This window comes from Rhopilema esculentum, chromosome 4 (assembly GCF_057945365.1).
Source record: "Rhopilema esculentum isolate cy_ngs chromosome 4, ASM5794536v1, whole genome shotgun sequence".
Taxonomy (NCBI): domain Eukaryota; kingdom Metazoa; phylum Cnidaria; class Scyphozoa; order Rhizostomeae; family Rhizostomatidae; genus Rhopilema; species Rhopilema esculentum.
In genome coordinates this window covers 11,082,950-11,103,445 of record NC_142818.1, presented here as the reverse complement: position 1 = coordinate 11,103,445, position 20,496 = coordinate 11,082,950, and the positions used below count along the sequence as shown (strand labels likewise).

The following is a 20,496-nucleotide window of genomic DNA, read 5'->3' as shown; positions in this document are numbered from 1 at the left end:
TGCCTAATAAGTCTCTCTTTAAAACAAACAAAACGTGTTCGGTCTGCAGGAAACTGACGATTCAGCACGCAAGAATTTCATTGAGTTCGAATTTGAGTTTATTGCAAGGATTCCCCTTGCTTTGGCAATGAATATTCAAAGAATAGTTGAAAAATTTATTAAAAGGGTGAGACCATGCAGCTTTGAAGGAACTTTTCGTGGACGAGCTGTCGAAGCTTCGCAAAAGTATGCCTAGTTTTATTTGTCAAGAATTTGATCTGGCTAAAGATAAAGATAATTTGATCTGTCAGTTGTAAGAACTAGCCATTATTTATAAATTTGTAAATGTATATTATTTAAGTGCGTCCAGTGACTAGCCTACATCAGTTTGCATCGTTATTTGTTTGCAAGTTGAAAACATAGAGCCAGTATTGTTTAATGATAAAACGACAGGAGCGGTGACAGCTTTGCGTTGAATGTAACTATGTTTTCGGTATAAAAGCTATACCGGTCTCTGTATGCTCAGACTGGGCGTTTCCGAAGGACCAGAGGGCGTGGTCACCCAAAAAATTTTCCTTGGAGCTAGGCCCCCGGACCCCCACTATTCTTGTGCCACGGTCATGATTTTCTCTGCGTCCGCCCCTGTTTAGGTAACCCGCCATTAAAAAGTATGAAAATATACTGTTTTGGTTTTAAGAAGATATAGACAAGGCTGTAAATGCAATAGATAATTGAGAGAAAAAACAAAAAGGAATGTTGATTACTGATTGAATTGCAAAATGGCGAGAAGAGCAGAAAACGTAGCCATAAATCAAAGATGTAATGTAAAAATTATTCCTTCATATTCACAAATATTTACACCAGTTAATTCAACCTTTTTTCATTTGCTAAAAGCACAAGTTACAAGTCTTTCGTTAAACTCGGCGGATACTGCCGCTACGCAGGTTCTTTAATAATGCATTTTTCTCGACTTTCAAGTTTGCCTTCAGTTTATCAGCTGATAGTCCGAAGCCACGCTGCAGGTACAACTGACATGTCGCTTCGCTGATACCAGGGTTAATCGCTAAAAATGCTTGCCGAACCTCGTCGAAACTTGGTGTTCTGAAAACGAATGAACATAGAGAATAAGCAAGGGCTTGAAAGAACAGCTCAACGAACTTGAAAGATGATTGGAATAATATGCCAATAGCTTGCGGATTTTATCGTACTGTAGTCTCATAAAAAAACACCGGGCCAACTTGCTTTTAGAAAACAGACCTTATTCGAAAAGTGTTTAAAGTGGGCTCAAAAACTCCTAGCCAAGTCCCAAACCAATCTAAACACACTAACAAAACCCTTTGTTGAGAAAAACAGGCAGCAGACTTATGGGATAATAAAACAATGTAGAGTTCTTAACTTATGAGATATATATTTTGAAATTTTTTTAATTTGGAACTAATAGCCTGAAAGAGCATCATAAAACAATTTTAAAACTGCTAACCCAGTAAAAATGGTACTATTTTTGTCTATTAAAGAACTTTGAAGTTGCCTTGGGAAAGGTAAGTCTTTTAAGTGAAGTTGCTGATAATTTTCTAAAACGTTTTTTAAACAGCCTGGCCTAGAAATGCTTAGATGTGAATGCCAGAACGGTATCTTTCTCAACTTCGCGGGAAAGTTTTAATGTTTATGAAGGCTACCTGCTAGACACGTTAAAAATATTTAAAACTTTACCTGGCAAAGGCCAAAAGTGCATTAGGAAACAGGTCTGTCTGAACCAGACAAACCTGCTATGCGTGTTATTTTATTGAGTTTTTTGTAAATGGGAATTACAAGTAAATAAGCTGTATCTTCGAAATCAGTCAAAAGAGCCGCTAGTAAACAATTCGAAAGCACAGCAAACTGAAGATAGCTGGCAAATTTAGTCTGACAGACAACAGATAAAAATAAACTTACAGAAGCTTTTTTGAAAATAGGTCATGTTAATTCTTAGAATAATAAAAAATCCAGGAAAGCAACTCAAGTTTAATGATGGCATTGAAATACAGATTTCATTCGTAAACGTACCTAATATTTGTGCAAATAAAGTTATTCCGCACTATTTTACTTCAGTTTTGACGTAAAAAGAAATGCTTTATATAAGCACAACAGAAGCCAGACACTTGGCGTGTTTAATAGACCCTGTTTATACGGGAAAAATTGGACCGATCCAGTTTGGGATCGATCTCGTTTGGGATTTCGCAGACGTTTAATATCACGCTGGAGTAAATATATCATAGGTTGTAGCCTGTTCACTAAATTTATCAATAAACTTGTGATAAAAGACTTCCTCCATCTAGTTTTGTATTCCCCATCTTATGGGCGAAGAAGGCGCGCAAAATCTGACGAAATGTCGAAGCACAGTGCTCAAAGCACCTCAAACTGAAAAATTCATTAGCCTCGTTTCCTCTCCGTGTCAATTTGGCAAGGTTCTTATTCTTTGGCAAGTCGAGCCACGATATTCTTATAAAGCGTGTTGCTTAAAAAAGCGGTTGTTATAGCTAAGAAAACGACTGGGGAATGTTTTTATTTTGAAATAAATTTCAGGCATAAACTTTTCCCAAAGTCTTCTAAAACCAAAAATTTGGCCATGCAGTTTGCTCGGCTATGATGAGATATTCCTTGTCAATCTAACTTAAGTCATTGCTAATGACATAATTTTTTAAAAAAGCTAATCAGACAATTAACTAGAGCTCGTAAACAAATATACTTTGTATAAGGTTGTATCAACTGCGCGATTTTTTATAAGAAAAATCAGGCTGAGATTTCCCCAAAAAATAAGAACAACATAAAAAACAAGTGTGTGAATAAAGGAGAGGCCACGATAGCAGGCTGCTCGACAGACTTCGAAGGAATACTTGCGGTGAAAAATTAATAAAACAGTAGTGAATAAGTAATACCGCAACGCAACGAGAATGAACAACAACAAAGACACATACATCAGTGATAGCTAACAAACAAGGCAGGCTGAGATTCAACAAATCTCAAGAAAGAAATACCACTAAAATTGAAAAATAAAGAATAGCAACAGGACAACAGAAAGTGATAAGCAAAATAGCATAATTTACTTTCTCAAGCACAGGTTGTGTTCAGACACTACTATGCACAGTTAACTCCATTAGAAAATAGGTGAGGTTCATATTATGCGAAAAATTAAGAAACCTAGATAATAAAGTCTGAAACTAGACCTAAGTGTTCGTAAAAAAGCATGTATCGCAGGATTAAAAAGGTGTTCTGATGAAAATTCGCCAAAATGTTGGTTGGTTATTATCTCTTGCTATCTTGACAGCAAAGTAGTTCAAAAAATGTTAAAATGTCATTCCTGTTAGCTACAGAAATTTCAATAACGGAATTATTTTGATGATGACAGGGTAATACTAAATTTAGAGGCATTATAAAGAAAAACAGCACTCTTGGCTGTAACTGCAGTAAAGATTGCGATTGTGATATATGATAAAGGACACATTTAAGCAACGAATAGGTACACTTACGGCTCATCACCAAGCTTTTCTTCTAGTTCTTTAATATATAGAAATCTTTCGGCTTTATCCTGTTCCTCGATTTTATTCAAAAATGCTCCATAATTTCCTTCATCGTCCTTTGAAATAAATGTTGGATATAAATAACGAGCAGGGCTCATGCCATTTTATAAATTTCTCAATACGCCCTCAAAAATTTTAAAAGTAAAAGAAAATGAACACATTTAAAATAGAATAATGTCATACAAATCACAGACCAACAACAAACAACCAATAAAATTTTCATGAATAATCATTAACAAAGTTCTACCCATGTTATCAAGAAAAACCTAATTTTGATGTGCCACTTAACAGAAGCATTCGGGAAACGTCAATTAACCACTCTCATTTAGCCATTCTCTGGGCTTAGGTTAGATTCTGTAAATTCAAAGCTGTATAAAAGCAACAAGTTTTACACATTACCTCAGCAAATAGGTTCTTGATTTGAAAATTTGATGTGTTATTTTCATTGTCTTTAATAGATTCATTTATCAAAGTTTCAATGGATTCGTCATCCTTTGACGGAAAGTACCCTTTCAGAGTCGTCTTTAAATCCTCTAAAGAAATCGTATCCTGAAAAGATGCAAATGAAATTCATATTATTAAAATTAAAGTGCTGAATTTATAAACGTATAATATCTAAAAAAAGACATTTAGCTACTGCCTACTACAGACAGATTTATGATTTTGCACCCCAGTGTCAACCCTTCATGGGTTGAGGTATTTCCCCCAACAGGTGTCCCTAGATTGTAGTCCAAAAACTATCTATTATCGAGCCATTCTGGGTACGTATTGTCTGTGTATGTACCCAAGAATTTAGAAGCACTGTCCAGACAGTTCCTAAGAAAAGAGGTCTTATTTGCTAAATTATAAGAGGCTTAACCCATGATATTTAAGGTCTACGCTAAGTATCAGGGGAAAAGATTTGAAACATAGTTTACCAAAGGTTTAAAACATAGAGATCAAGCCTTGAAAAGTGAAGTCATTGATCGGCTTAAGAAATCAAGAGGTGTTTCTGAGCTGTTTTGAGAGCGTTGGAGTTTATCAGAGTTGAACCTGCCCACGCCTATGAAGACCTCACCACGCGTAACAATTAAATTGAATGACCTGAGCAGAAAGTAGATATCTCAAAGCGTTTTCTGTTGCTCTGGTTTTATTTATCACCATATATATATAAGCATATGTGCACATGCCTGTATCGAAGTAAATTGCTGACTAATCTGGTAACGGCCATTAAGCTCAAGCAATTCACGTCAAACCTCAAGAAAACCGGCTCTTTAGAGAAGCTTATTTCGAGTCAAATCACACTAGGATTCAAGAAGATTAACAGTAGAGTGAATTCCCTTAACCAGGCACCTTCTTTTTGAAGTATCAGATTGTCCTTTGGTCTTGTTTTAATGGTAAATATGGAAATTACAGGGGTAAAAGTTCTTACATTGGCTTTCTATCTAAAAGATGAATTTTTATGATACATTTTACTTGTAATTTCTGGCAATAGGTGTTTCTCGTGACAATAAAATTGTTTAGGGGACAATCCCCTTTTAGATGACTCTTAGGGTTTGTCATACAAAAATATATTTATAAAAACGGGGCATTTAACTAAAAAAATATCGGAGCTTAGACGCAATTTGTTTCAACTATGTCGCGTTTGACCGATATTCATATAAACGAAAAAGACAATTGCATTTTAAAAAACGAAAAGAAAACAACGTTTGCAATATGTTAAACTTTTGCATAAAAAAGCAACATGGTACTTGGATATTCATGCAAAAAGTCAAGTCATCATAAAATCAAATCCATCATTCGATTGATCCTACGCAAATTTTAGTGCTAAATATCCATCTTAGTTGCTTTAAAAATACATTACATAACAGCCCAAAAATTGAACTAAATGTTAACTTACCGAGCCCTCTGATTTCGACGAAATTTCTTTGGCCAGTTTTTCAAATGTTGAAAGCTGGTCATGGTATAGCTTTTCATCGGCCTAAATAGCAAGGTTGTGATAAAAGTGGTGACTTTGGTTAAAACTCTATTTAATCAAGTTACTCTTCTAGTAATTCTTATTGGCTTATGGCCTTGAAGTACAATTCCTTATCTGATTACTAAGTACTTCATCCAATCAGAAAGAAACATCTGTTTATAATTCTATTAGCAAGAAATAGTATTTCTTAATGTTTGTTAAAGAAGAGGAACTGCATAAAATGCTTTGACATCCTTACCAACCAATATACACTAGAGCATGAAACTTCAAACAACTATAATAGGCCACAGCGTTAGGCTGATATGTCTAATTTTTACAAAGGCTGGGCTAAAATTTTTTTTGAAAGCGTAGGCCATAGCTATGTACTGTTTTTTCTCTGGGCAACTTTTCTTTTGAAGAGGAACATGATGGTGCAAGTTTGAAAGCCTTCTTACACAAGGAAAATTATGGTGCTAGTTTAATTTTGTATGTATCTTAACATATAATTTTAGGAGTGGAATTTTCGGGCAACAAAATGGTGATTTCTTTGAGAGCAATCAGAAAGGTTGTTTTGTGGTCGTGTAAATACTTCATTGACGCTGGTTGAATGACATAACAAGACAAGCAAGATATATAGACATGTACAAAGATTAAGCTAAAACGGTCTTGTATATACAAAAGGTAAAGGCTGTCTTTAAGTACCTCGCCCCCAAGGATGCTGAAAAACAACCCAATTCTCGGCTCATGGTTGTATCTTGAGCAGGCATCGTGAAGATTGTAACCCCATTCGTATGCTAGAGCTTCTGTGCCGAATCTCAGCTTCAAAACGCTGAACACAAACTCGTCGAAATCTTCTACTTCTTTTTCTGGCCTCTAAAATTCAACAATAAAATCGTTTGGTGACTATTGTTCTCATACAGCTTTGGGATTGGAGTTATTCAAAGATAAATAAAAATATAAAATTGATACGCAGTTTAGAAGTAGAGCAGGCTATAGTGATGGAAAACATTATATTTGACAAGAGAACTAAACCAGGAAATACTATTCATCGTTGTTTCACTAATCAAATACGTTTTTGGTACCACAAAATTCAAAGATGGCATAAAATAGCATGAATGATGCCTACTGACATACTTTTTGTCTAACACTCCTCACAGCATAAACGTCCGATAATTTCTTAATGTAAGGTGAAGATTTATATCTAGTTGTGGGTCGAAAGGAAGAAAGATGTGAGATGTGAGAGGAAGAAAGACGAATTTGAATGGTTCTTTTGTTAATTGCTTCACTTTGCAGAAAATATAAAGGTGTTTTAACCACTCATATTGTTTGTAACAGTTATCAGGAGTGTTTGAAAATATGGTCAACTGGTAATTGAAGAGTTGTAGATAGAGGAACAGACAATTCTTTGGGGTATCAAGCTTTTGCTAGATACAAAACATTATTGCTAACAATCCGCTTACAAAGTGCAACATTTATAATAAATATGACTTTGATGAAGACCACAATGATTATTGCATTTATAATTTGAAAATGGCTTTGGAAAAAGCAAAACATTTCATAACATATTGGCTAAAAGCTTTTTCGTCTGACACTCCTTGGAGCATAAAACGTCTTGTGCTTGCGTTTTTCTGATTGGCCTAGTTCGATCGACAACTGGGTATATATTTTTCATCGTGTTCTTTCGGACCCTTATTCGGACATTTTAAGTTAGAAATAATAAGATAAAATTCATCCTTAAATCTTTTTCGGATGTATTCTATAAAATAATACATCACCCTTTTAACAAAAAAAATATGAATAGTATTTATATAAAATGATTTAGAGACCCGAAATCCTCTAAAATCATTCAATTTATCAAACTCTTAACATCATGCAAAAATGCTTAATACATGCATGGTTTCAAATTTGGGGTTTTTCAACGTCATATATAAGGACAGATTGTGCAATTAAAGCTGCATTTATGTGACCACTTGAAGTGATAATTACACCTGACATCAGAAGACATCGTTTCGCGGTCAACCGAATGGATCAGAAAGCATTTTGAAAAAGCTTAAAGGATTTATAAACATGAAAGGATTTGCAAAGGTATTTTTAGTAGAAATCAACGAACTTTCTGTAAACGAAGGCAAACATTTTCTGCAGGATAATTTCTTACATGTTTAACTTTCACTTCTGTGCGAGCACATTCTCATAAAGCGTATTTCTTTAGGAGTTGTTTGTAGTGACGTTAATATAATTAAGTTGTTTGTTTACAGTCGAGTTGAGGGTGAGTTTTGCCAGCCTAAATATTGTATTTGTACCAAGCTAGAAATGGAATGTATCAACGACTCAACCGTCAAACTATTTAGATGAAATTTTGCTTCAAATAGGCCATAACTTTGAGAAGAAAATGAATTGTGTAGATAATGGGGCAAGAATTTTGAATCTGAATTCTTGTTGTCCGCACATTGATATGCCAAAGGCTTATATTCGTTCTACACTTTATCTTCAAACAGAAGGACTTTGGCAAGAAAGAATGACTGGCTTACGAAAAACTAATTATGAATGCTAATCGTGGAGCAATACCGCTTTTAAAAAAACAAAAACCAGTTTAGGAAAAATTGGCAGCAAAATTGAGATCCAAGAAATACATTTAACTATTAATAAATGTAATTATATTATATTATACTATATTAGAAATATATTATTGCATGTAATTCCTAGTCCTTTATTTCTTCTGAAAGGCGCTAAAAATTTGGAAAAACATTTGCTACAATTTTACAACCTTCATAAGAAAATGACAAAAATACAGCAGGCCTTTCTCACAAAAGATGCCATAATACATTGTCTCTGAAATTCAAGCTTTTTATTCATTTGAAAAATCAAGCTTTTTATTGAAATACGCAAACAATACCTCTTTAAGATGCTCAACTCTTTCCTTCCATATATCTTTTATAAGCATGGCACAATCTCGTTTACCAATTCGTCTGTTGACAACTTCTCCTCCACATCGTAGGTACCTTGGAACATCTGGTCCAGTGCCCTGTAATTAAAATGACGTCAGATTTTGAAAAAAGCTTCAGTTTTTTTGGATGTAAAGCAAAACAAATAGACGACATGAAGATATATTCGTTGTCATAATAGTTGGCCTTTTAAAAATTCAAAGAAAGAGTGAAATTGTTGCAAAAATAACAAAAGAATCAAGCATGGATGAAATTTTCAGCATGTAAGAGAGTCAGCTTCAAAGAAATTCGAATCTGCTAACAGCTTACCAGTCCTGAAAAGAACTCATTGGCTGCCCCGACTCCAGCCTGGATGATAGCGATATCTTGGCCTGTCATCTCTGCTAAAAGAGTATCGACTAATTCGTTACTGCTTTTGTCCTTTGCTAGCTCTTTCCATCTCTCTGCCCCGCCTTCGATGTATTTCTCACATTTATTCCAATCGGGCCTACGATAAAAAGAGGATGAGCATAGCAACATATCTAAATAACTGACTGTAAACAATAAGCGCGTTCAAGTTCTTGTTCTAAATACAGATAGCACTATCCTCGCAATTATTTCAAGAGGAACATTTCAACCAGACTATAGACAGAATATTAGACCATATTCAAAAAAGAAAATTCCATGGACTTTTTCTGGTCGTACACCATCAACATATTACATATAGCGTATCATGTCAATGTGACAAAGGCATTTGGAAAGGACATTGAGCTGAGCAAAAGCTACTTTTACCAGCCTGTTCCTAACTAGAGCTTTTGTCTAATGCAAACAGACACGACACATGCATTATGGACAACGGGATGGGTGAAATATACTGTTGTTTAAAGTTGCTTTGTGTTAGCTCTTTAATGGTAATAAAAACTTCCCACCAAAACAGGGAATCAAGTCGATCAAGTTAGTAGAAAAAGAATTCTAGAGTGCACATCACATACCTTGGAGTGGCACTTCGTCTCATCTCCTCACATTCTTGTGCCAAATGATCTCTCTGTTCCACAATCTTCTTATGTACACTTATCAAAGCACTGTATCAAAAAATTTTTATTCTTTTATGCCTCAACTTAGTTCATTAAAAATTGGCAGCAGCATAGAGATATCGAAGAGGTTTTCTATTGGCATCTCGAAGGGATATAACTCTAGGTCCCCAAAGAGATGAGTAATGGTATGCATGACTAGAAGATGTGCTCTTTTAGGATCCCAAGGGAGTTCAACGTCCGATTCCCAAAAGGATGTTTAATTGTTGACACAATACCCAATAGACTGATATATACAAAAAATATTGCGAATGGCAAAAAGCGTATGGAAATAGTGGACAGTAATACATGAAATTGCTTTGGTTGAAAGTAAAAAAGGTGGCAATGCTTTTCCAACAAATCGCTTTAATCGTAGACGCTTTACTGTTTAAAATGACAAAAATATATGACTTGAGCATAGAAATGTATAAAATGATAAGAACTTGAGACTAACCTGTGTTCGTCCATCAGTAGCCGGTAATTTTTGTCAACATCTTCCTTTTCCTCCGTTTGAGTCTGGAAATCAGAGGATTTTAAATTAAAAAAAGGAGTATGAGTAGAAAGAATTACACTTTCAGCTAATACCTTAACTTAAATGTAAAAAGATGTGAAGACATATTTGAAACTGGCACAGGAGATAATTTGGGGCCAGGCCCTTCAAAAATTCATGCAATCCTCTTTGCAACAAAATTAGCCTTTTCCTAGATAATTTTTTCTATTGAATCACGCACTAGCAAAAAGGATATAGGAGAACATGAGCGAGGCGTAATGCCTCTCTGCCGGTCCAGTAATTTTACGAATTGCTATTGATTTTGCGGCCTTGCAATGAGAGAGATGGATCTGAAATTTTCAATGCTAACTCAGAAACATTTTTGCTGTAAAATGAAAGCATATGCGATGAAATTTGAAATCTTTTGGTATACATGTGAGTCAATCAAAAATTCGTGGTAATGATTTTTCTAGTAAAAATCCCCCCCCCCCCCCCCCTTAACCCCATTGCGCAAAACCTCTCATATTGGAACATCCTTAACAAATAGAATCAGACTTTAATTCACAATACCTTGAACTGTGCATCTAGCCTCTCAAAGTCCCTTCTTGGCACGACATCACCAAAATCTGCTAAAACTTCAGCGAGTTTTTGCGTCTTTGCTTCGAGATCTTCTCTTGCTTTCCTTAAATAAACACGGGGACTTTAGAATATTTGACGTCAACAGTATCAATAAACGAATCCAAGAGTGCATTATTTGCGTTAACTAACAGCAAAGTTAAAGGAATGGCAAGATGCTCGAATTTTAAATCTAAAGTTGTATTGTGGCTAGCACCATACAACATAGGAGATACACTTCAAAATGACTAGAATCGAGCATTCAAATATTGAATCGAACTCTGCCTTGAGGCTATTTGTTCAAATTACTTTGTTTGATTGTAAACGGAGCAATTACATTCTTTGCCAAGGACAAACTAAACTATTACTAGATCCACAAAGAAGGATTGAGTTGAAATAACGTTAGAACCATCACTTTAAAAACGAATGGGTTTCCAAAGAAATATTGTAGCCACACAGTTTAAAAATGATTATCTATAAAAAGTTGCTTAGAAAACGGAATCAAGGAAATCAAAATTATAAGCTGATATATAACATAATTTGTGATTATAATAACACTGAAATACAACTAACGCGAAAGAATTGAAATTTCATGATAGCAATATATGAATTACGTCATACTTCAGAGCAATCTTGAGCATAGTGACATCATCACCGCCAGTTTCATCCTGCTTTCCCAGAAGAGCCTTCTTAGCTTCGTCTTGTTGGTATTTAAGATCGTTCAAGTCTTGAATTAACAATTTTCTGCAAAAAAAAGCATTTTCAATATCGATTTTGCTACCATTGCTCCATGTGTTGATGCAAAACTAGGAAGAGGTCAACATGGGCTACAAAAACATAATGAATCGATATAAGCGGGGGATGTATTTCTCTCCCCAAACAACGTACGGTATTTTTCTAGACATATTACTATCAACAACTTAATTCTTAGGTATTTTTTGAGATTTTCCTCAAAAACTAAAGGATTTCTGCACGAGACTTTTGTGAAGTAATATAACCTTCGGGTAAAAGTTGACCATGATCTCATCTGCGAAAATTTGCTTGAATACGTTTTCAAATAAGAATCTCTTTAGAGCAATTGACAATTGAGAAAAAAGAAGGAAAAACCTTTTCATGCATTTCTAAAAATTATGATAACCGATTAGAAGCTCAACTTCCATTCAGCTGCTATACGTTTTCACGTACAATGCCTGCCAAAAGTCTTGGAACACTGACATCAATTTCCAAGGTCAAAATCATTCATCCCCCTCTCCCCTACAGAACAATGTTTGTTTACTATCAAACGGGTTATGATTTTAGGAAGCACTTTCTTTTGCGCTTTTTCTATGATATTTCTCTAAATCATCAACATTGTTTTAGGGGGAAGGGGGCGGAAGTAGCAATTTTTTTTAATAAAAGGAATGAAAGATATCAAATGCAGCGTAAATAGCTGGGTTTACTAAGTACTTTTGGCAGGCACTCTACAAACTGGTATTAGACCTTTGCATAAATTGCTTGTTCGTTTGTCTATGTGCTCTGACAATAATTTGTCCTGCCTTACCCATTCAAGTCTGTATAGTCATATCTTAGAATAATGGAGCTCTCCACAAAAGATAAGTTAGCAGCAACTTTAAGAAACCAGCAATAAATATTTTATGGCGGTTTACCTTGCATCACACTCATCTCTATATTTTCTGTATTCAATTGCTATTTCATCTTGCAACTAAAATAAAAAGGAAATGAGAGACTATCACAGGATCTGTGGTACAGATTCTGAACTGTTGGGGTAGTAAAGTAAAGAAAATGTTTTCTTACCTGCCTTACTCTCAGTGGTGCAAAGTTTTTGCTGACGCTGTTTTACGTGAAGTTTTGGTGTAATGCCATATTAGAAATCTACAGGCACATTCACATGAAAAACTTGGGTGATCCAAGTATTTTGGCAAAGATGGGGGTCATACCTCAAACTTCCCTGTAGCATGGGCCCCGCCAAATTTACTGAGAATAAAACTCAACCTGGGTATCAAAGGATTCGTTGTTTTGTTAATTATGGATTATGGATAAGATTTGTGTAATTTTTATCCAAATAAAAATGATAAAGCTACGTTTGATTATGCCAAAATGGAATAAAATAATTTACCTTCTTCACTTGCTCATTCAAATCTACTTCATCCCCCCTGGAAAATGCAATAATATTCCAATGAGATAATGAAAATTCTACGAGTATAAATTTACTTACCAAAACAAAAAGCACTTTCTGGCATCATAAGACATTTTCTATAAATTACTTTCTTTCAAGATACACTACTTCTAAGTTTAAATGAATAAATGCATCAACCTTCTAATGAAACTTAGAGGCATTGTGGAACATGATTTCTAGGCATTTGTGATGCTAGATTTCTAGGATAGAGGTAGTGATATATTTTGGCATCAAAGTTAAAAACAGAAAGTTGTGAATGTTGACCAATTGTTTGGGATTTTCAGAAACATGAAAACAGGAGGCATTGATACACATTTGAATATGTACTTCTGATCATTAAACATTATAGCCATATAAAAAAAGAAAAAATCACCTCATTTTCACAATAGTTTTCTTCAAATCTTCATTTTCTACTTTCAAACTTGCAATTTCTGTTGAAAGATAGCCAATGTAAGTAATAAATCAATTCTCGTTCTTGAAATTACAACATAAATTATGCTGTCTGAACTGTTTAATTTTATTCCATTTGAAAATATTTGCTAAGAAAGATATATGAAATGGAGGCATCAACTTTAAACTAGATTTAAATTCAGGGACAGAAAAAGGCAAAGAAAAACAAATAATTCAGTGAAACTAAATAAGCATAAGTGCTAGAATCTTACCTCCTAATTCATCTTGCTTGATTGACATCAACTTTTTGTCACATCGCTCCGATATTGTTACTATTAAGCTCTAAAAAATGTTAATAGAAGATTTGTTGATATTTGGAAGCTTCAAACTTTTTATCGTCTATGTAAAAATATCAGAAGTAGTCCAAACTTCTAAAAAATTGTCAAAAAGGTAAAAAGTTGCAAAAGAACTTTTGTCTTTCATTTTGCCTTTGTTGCTCAATTTCTGTTACAGCAAATTTGTTGCTCAATTTTATAACATAATTTGTGGAAACAAAATCTAAAGGACATTAGACCATTGAACAGTAAACAACATGAAAAGGCTTAAATTACTATAGCAACATCTCTTATATTCATTTATTTCTAGCAACCTAATATTGACCCTAACAGTTTTTGAGAGATGATTTTGATTCTTCAGCAGCATAGCATGTTCTGATTTGCCGATGACAGGAAGGAAGGGGCAGTAAATGCCTTTTATTAATTGGTGGAAGAGCATGGTATAGCTGGCAATATCACATCTTAAAGGATTAAAACATTGATGGTGTACTGGCCACTGCAGCACCCCAGATGCTATGTACCAGCTAGTAAATATCATTGCCTTCTTCTGCCTTGATGGTTTGAGATAGCTCGATAAAATTGATCATTTAAAAGTGGCAGTTTTAAAACGTAATCGGGGAAGACCAAAACAGACATGGATCAGACAAATGAATAAAGACCTGAAACCAACAAATAAAACAGTGGATGAACTAACTGAGAACGATTATGAGCCAAAGGAATGGCAGAAAACAGTGGCAAGGCTAATGTCTTGAATTAAGATGGAAGAGCCAGTAAGAAGAAGAAGAGGAAGTTTTAAAACATGCCTTACCTGCAATGGTTCTAGCTCTCTTATCTTTTCTCTTTGATGCTCAATCAGCTTTTCATACTCATTTTTTATCAATGAAAGAAGTGGTCTGTATGTTTTGAAGTCATTTATCAGATACTCAAATACTTCCCTAAAAGCCTGAAATGCAAAGCATATCATTAAAGCATTGTCTTCTCATTTATTAGAACTACCACAACAAGATTTATAAATTAGACAACAAATTAGACTAGAGCAATAATTTTTTTACAGGAATTCAACCAAAAACATAATTCCTGTGCTGTTGTTGGACTTGTTATTAGATTCTGCTATGGAGGTGACAATAAAAAGTGACAGTAGCTATATTTAGTTGATATAGTTGTGATAATATGATATAACAGAAATGCAGTACTGATTGGACAACTATACCAGTCATGTGCTCACGTTTTTTATCCACAACTGGGTATATATTTTCAATCTCTTTCAGAACCATATTCTGACTTTTTATACTCTGAGGAGTGTCAGGCTTAAAAATCTTAGTGTGCTGTAAAATTTTTCTTTTTTCAAATGCAAAGCTATGGTTGACAAAACTCACTCTTTAGCTCAGATGCAAATAGCAAAACCAAATGGAAGGCAATATAAGCCATGTGACTAGTTACAGTACCCCCTGAGCATGGCTTCCACAAGAAGAGGAGAGGAATATCATTTGTTACAAAAAACCTTGTCAATCAGAACACTAACCTGTAGCCTTTTCTCACTTGGCTTATCGGAATCCGCACAATCCAAAGCCTTCAGCTCTTTCATGAGAAACTTTTCAAGTCGATCTAAGAATTTAGGTTTTGAAGGCTCCTTGCTGTTTTGATCCCCAGTAGTTAGCCTAACAAGTGGTTGTTTGGCAGCATGGGCAGGCCAGGCATCAATTGCTCCAGTCTCACTATCAACATATGGCTAGAGGGAAAATTGATATTCAAAAACAGAAATCTGCAGTGGTCTCCTTGACCTTGATAGTGGCGGCATAGCCACCATAGTCACCTGCCAACATAGAGAGTGGGGATGGAGCATCTCCAAAAGGCACAATTTTGAGAAAATTCAAACAACCACGGATTTCATGTCACATAAATGCCTTATTTTTGCATTCTTTTGTTCTTGTACTTTTTTAAAAAGGCTTCCCTCAAGAGATAACATCACAAAATATTTTTGTTTTTTTTCAGAAGAACTATTTAGAACAGCCATTCTTAACCTCCGGATCACTGGCCAACTACAGTTTGCAACAAGATTTCATCCGTAATGCTTTTACCTCCAAAATATTTTTGGCTAACACTCTTAAAACTTGGCATTTAATTTAGTTTATACTATTTTTCTCCCCTTATATCTTCTTTCTCTCTGCATTTAATGATAATATGCACACATTTTTTTCATAAGAAACAGGTTATAAGAAACCCTAGACTCAAATTTTCAAAAGTTAAGAAAAAACCCTACCCAAATTTAAAAAAGCTAAGAAACTTTTATACATAATTTGCAGTTTTAATTTTCCGAGTTGACATTTAAAACAGTCTTGACATTGAGCATCACTGTATATGGAAACACTATACTTGACATGCAGTTTGCATTCATTCTCAGTAAATTGCACACTCAAGAAGTTTCCATTTAAAAATTTGTTTTGACTTCAACTTGACATTGATGAAGTTCAATGAGCTTAACTGTTTACAGATCTCAACAGAATTAGTCACTCTAGGAAAATTAGAATGACTAACTCTGTTTAAAATTTCACAAACTCTGTTTAAACAATTTAAAATGTCACAAAATGTTTGCTGAACCTGAAGAAAAAATTAATGAATTTTCGAATTTATAATTGAACTAGGTAACTGAAAAAGTAAGAATACATACTTTGAGATTTTTAGGGTTTGGAAGCCTATATGTCGATCCAGTACTTGTTAGTTTGAAGACTGCTTGCTTGTCGTCCTTCCTTCCCATTGACCCGTCTTGGTTCTCTGACAACTTTGATACAATGTTCAGAGACCTGTTTAGGAAAGACCTGACTAAATTAATTGCACAAAAAGAGTCAAGTCGATCATTTGGGGATAATTGCTTTCAGTTTTGAAGTCCATCGCTAAAGTCTCTAGGTGGAAATTCTCCTGATCCGATTCGTAGGAAAATCTTTGTAAAATATAGCTCTCGAGTTGCAGAAAAATTTAATACTTTCTCTCTGCAAAACACCGTTATGAAATTATAGCACTAATGGCTACTTTAAATTTAGATAAAGTTTTAATAAACATAACAATGGAGACTAGCCGAAATACCTCATATCAAAGAGTATGCCAGGTGTTAGTAAAATGAGAAAATTTCTCTCGCTGATAAATTTCACATTTTGAGGTTGCTTTTGCAGCAAACAAGCAATTTCGTTAATTTAGAGTCAATTATTTGCATTGTTGATGTGACTCAAACGGCCATCACCTCTGATTGAGATGCATAATAAAGATTTGAACTTACCCGGGACTTTTAGGAATAAACGGTAACCTTGCACTTGTCATTTTTATCAGATTGTAAGAGGCGATAAAAGCTCGTTTTTATCCAAACTTTTGCTAGTTGATCTTGTCCTAGTTTTATCTCCGCAGATCAAGTGGACTGGCACTAGTTGTCATCCTGTTGCTAGGTACATGTTCCGCCACAGCGGCGCTGTCATCGTCAAGGGCAAAAATTCTTGCCGCTCCGCAGAGGGGCAAGGACAAGGCACCGCGCACCAGTCTTTACACTATTTACACTACTCCGTTTTCATGAAAACGGAGTCAAACTAATCCGTTTTTGCTTTGCGGTAACACTACCTTGCTATGAAAACGGAGTCGTTTGAAAACGCTAATGAAAACGGTACTTTCGAATACGGTGCATATTGAGTACGCTCCGCTTTCAGTGTAAACACCAAAAACGGAGACATTTTTGAATACGCTAAAAACAGCAACAATAAAACATAAGCTAACAATAAAACTTCTTCCCGCAGGGTTTTCATTCTATCGTTCTAACAAGGTCGTCCAATTGTGAGGACGTGGAAAGTCAAAATCAAGGCCAACCAAGAAAAAATATGGCACACCGAATAATTTTTCTTTGTGTCAGTGGCAAAGGCTGCCATAGAAACTAAAGGCAGTAGTGGACCAACAAGTTTTTCTCTAGAAATCATGACTTTGGAAATTTGAAAAATCATACAGAAAATTTTATGGTAAGAGTCTTGATGCTAGTGTTTGTCTACGCTCCCTTTCTTGAACAAATTAGAAAAGGGACTTGGTAAAGAGGGGGCTTAAAACGGGGGGCTCATAGAGATCATTTGTTAGCGTGATGATGAAACGTCTGCTAAAAAAAATCTGTACCGTATTATAAAATATCAAAATTCTAACGTAGCCAAAAAAATTATTTGAAAATATTTACGGCTAATGCTTGTTAATTTCTTTTGAAAGAAGATGCTATGGCTGTTGTCATCTTCCATATTATAACCTGAAATGAAAAATTAGTAAAGTCGCGGAGAGTTAAAATCCAGGTCAACCGGAAAAACAATTGTAGAATGGCAAATTTTTCACCACCCAGTGCAAAATTGTTCTTTTTACAACGTACACAAAATCCCCCGAAATCAACCATGAAGAAATTTTATTGAGGTTTATATGATATGCAAGGTCACACTTGATAATTCAATACTTGGAGCACATCTGTGGGAATCTGTTCAGAAAAACAAGAAATCTGTTTTCTTTCAAATTTCTCGATTTATGTACGACAGACAGGCATACGGGCAGTTTTTGAATGCCCAAATGCAAAATACGTCAACCCACCATAAGCGAGGAACATTTATCAATCTTTGAAGGTACAGGAAGTTAATGCACCACAGGGTGAATTGGGTATTGGGGACATGCCAGCCAAATGGTGATGTCTTTTTGTGATTTCAATATTTACGTCACTTTGTGTCTAGAGCAGCCAGTTAAATTTGTTGCAAAAAGGTATATATGAAATTCATTTTCCCCATTTACCAGTCTTAATTATCTCTGGGTGAAAGATGACAGAATCGCTAAGCAATAAGTTGAATTAAAACTGCATTTAATGCAAACTAGATTTTAAAATTGACACATTGTAGTACACATAATGAAAAGAATACCGAAAACATCATAAAACACAGTGAAAGACTGAAAGACCTTTGTTCATTTAAAATCATTTTAAAAAATAGCAAAAACTTAAAATTTGTAGCGATATATTTCATCAAAACTCATGTCCAGACTTTTCTAACAAAAACCTCGAAAAATTTCGATGATTGCAAAATTGGTCTCCAAGCTATAAAAATGTTTAATTCTAGCTTTCCTCATCGCAATTGTTTTACCTTATTCCCACTAAATTCCGACATTCGAATGTCTTCCCTAAGGTCTCCTTCCCTTAGACATTTCCAATGTATCTTTCTTGTAGTACATTGTTTTACTTTTTTACCACCATATTCCTACATTCGAAAGCCCTCCCTAAGGTTTCCTTCCCTTAGACATTTCCAATGTATTTTTCTTAGAAGTCATTGTTTTTCTTTTTTCCCACCATATTCCGACATTCGAAAGTCGTCCCTAAGGTCTCCATTTGCCATATTTGTTTTGTATTGTTTTTATTTCTTTCAATAAAACCTGAATAATAGTCTTGTATTGAGTTTCTGGTGGGCTCTGTAAGCTCGTTTCTGAGTTTCTTATATAGAGGCCATTCAGGGACGAAAACAAGTTGCTAATTTTGGGGGGGCGTGGAAGTATGAAAATTCCAACTTCAAGTGATAAATTTTTCATTCGACCAGTAGATCTGTTGTACCTACCAAATTGATATTTGTAAATAGCCCGAGCACCATAGTTCTATTTTCTTTATAATTACCAAATCTTTACTCAATAATTAGCCTAAAGCATAAAAGCCTAAATCTCTAAATTTTGATTAACATGAAACAAACATTAAACATACTGTAAGAAGTAAAGCAACATTTAAGCAAAACCAGTATTAGATATACTTAATGATTAGTAGTATTCTTTCAGATCAATTGATCAATTTTATCTAAAATACATTTTTTCACGATATAGAAGCACCAAGAATTTGGGCCTTTTATTTTCGTTCTTGATCGAAGAAAACTACCTTTAAACTTTTCAGAGGGCCAAATGCCTTTTCATTCTTTACAACTGAAATGATGATTTGAGAACAAACTTGTGCATATGCCTGATTCGAAAGATGAAATACTCTTCTTTGATCAAATACTTCTACTGCAGTTTTTGCAATGTGTTCTTGCTCCACAGCAGTTTTGTCATAGGAATTTATGATAAGGACTCAAGGACATTAACAAATAACAGGGGGAGTTTAGCATAAACTCGTTTTTTATAAGAAGCGTTGAGAATTTTTAGTACTGAAAGATTCTTAATCTTTTATTGAATTAACTACTCGTAGTTTCTAAAAAAATTCCCACTCTAATATTTTCTGATCAATGCGGGTATTATTATTCCAAACTGTAAGTTTCAAGTTTCTTATCCGTAAGTTCACCTTGCCTGTTCGTAATTTGATTCAACTCCCGTCAGAAAGAAAGAAAAAGAAAACGGGGCAAGTGTGCAATTTGGACCCAGTGGAGACGGGATTCACAATAGAAAACGATTGGATGGGTCAGCTTCAGCCTGTGAATTTTAATGTTTAGAATTTTTATAAATTAAAATAAAAAAACTTCTTAAAATATAAAATTCACAAGTTTGGTCTTAAGAAAAAAATTCCAAGTCAACCGTTACGTTTTCCAACTGTAACTGGATTTTCCAAACTTTGGGGGGGCGTTACGCCCCCCACGCCCCCCTATTATTTACGTGCCTGAGGCCATTGTACTGGATTCCGCCTAGCATCTTTTTTTGCTTTGTCCCTTCTCATTATCAGACACCTTATGTGTGAGCTGAGCCACGGATCATATTCAGTTTTTTTTTCGTTTTCGAATTTGAGCATGTAGGCCGAGAACTGATTCAAACAGTTCTTGGAACACAGATGCCATCTTACTAAGTTCCTAGAGAAAGGGATTCAAAAAACTCTCCCAATCAATGGCATTAGAGTCTTGTTGGAAGGCAGTTTTATCATAGTTTTCCGTGTTTCTACTATCAAAAATGTTATTGTTTCTTTTGGTAACGAGTCTCCGTGTATTTACCTTCCTTATTGCGTAAATCATGTAATGGTCAACCATTTGTTTGTAGCGAAATGGTCAATCAAGGAGTGACTTATTTGGGATTGTTC

General features: G+C 34.8%; 1 protein-coding gene across 1 annotated transcript; it reads right to left on the bottom strand.

Moving 5' to 3' along the window:
* Nucleotides 1-622: 622 nt before the first annotated feature.
* Nucleotides 623-16,892, bottom strand: LOC135690839 (translin-associated factor X-interacting protein 1). Its single transcript, XM_065208517.2, has 19 exons — nucleotides 16,741-16,892; nucleotides 16,138-16,270; nucleotides 14,992-15,198; nucleotides 14,278-14,412; nucleotides 13,407-13,476; nucleotides 13,118-13,175; nucleotides 12,685-12,721; nucleotides 12,215-12,270; nucleotides 11,190-11,312; nucleotides 10,524-10,635; nucleotides 9,918-9,979; nucleotides 9,386-9,475; nucleotides 8,724-8,901; nucleotides 8,366-8,494; nucleotides 6,175-6,345; nucleotides 5,416-5,496; nucleotides 3,936-4,085; nucleotides 3,486-3,592; nucleotides 623-1,080 (listed from the first exon to the last, which is right to left on the bottom strand). The coding sequence occupies exons 1-19, from the start codon at nucleotides 16,779-16,781 to the stop codon at nucleotides 894-896; spliced, it is 2,127 nt and encodes a 708-aa protein (XP_065064589.2). The 5' UTR covers nucleotides 16,782-16,892; the 3' UTR covers nucleotides 623-893.
* Between the last annotated feature and the right edge of the window lie 3,604 nt (nucleotides 16,893-20,496).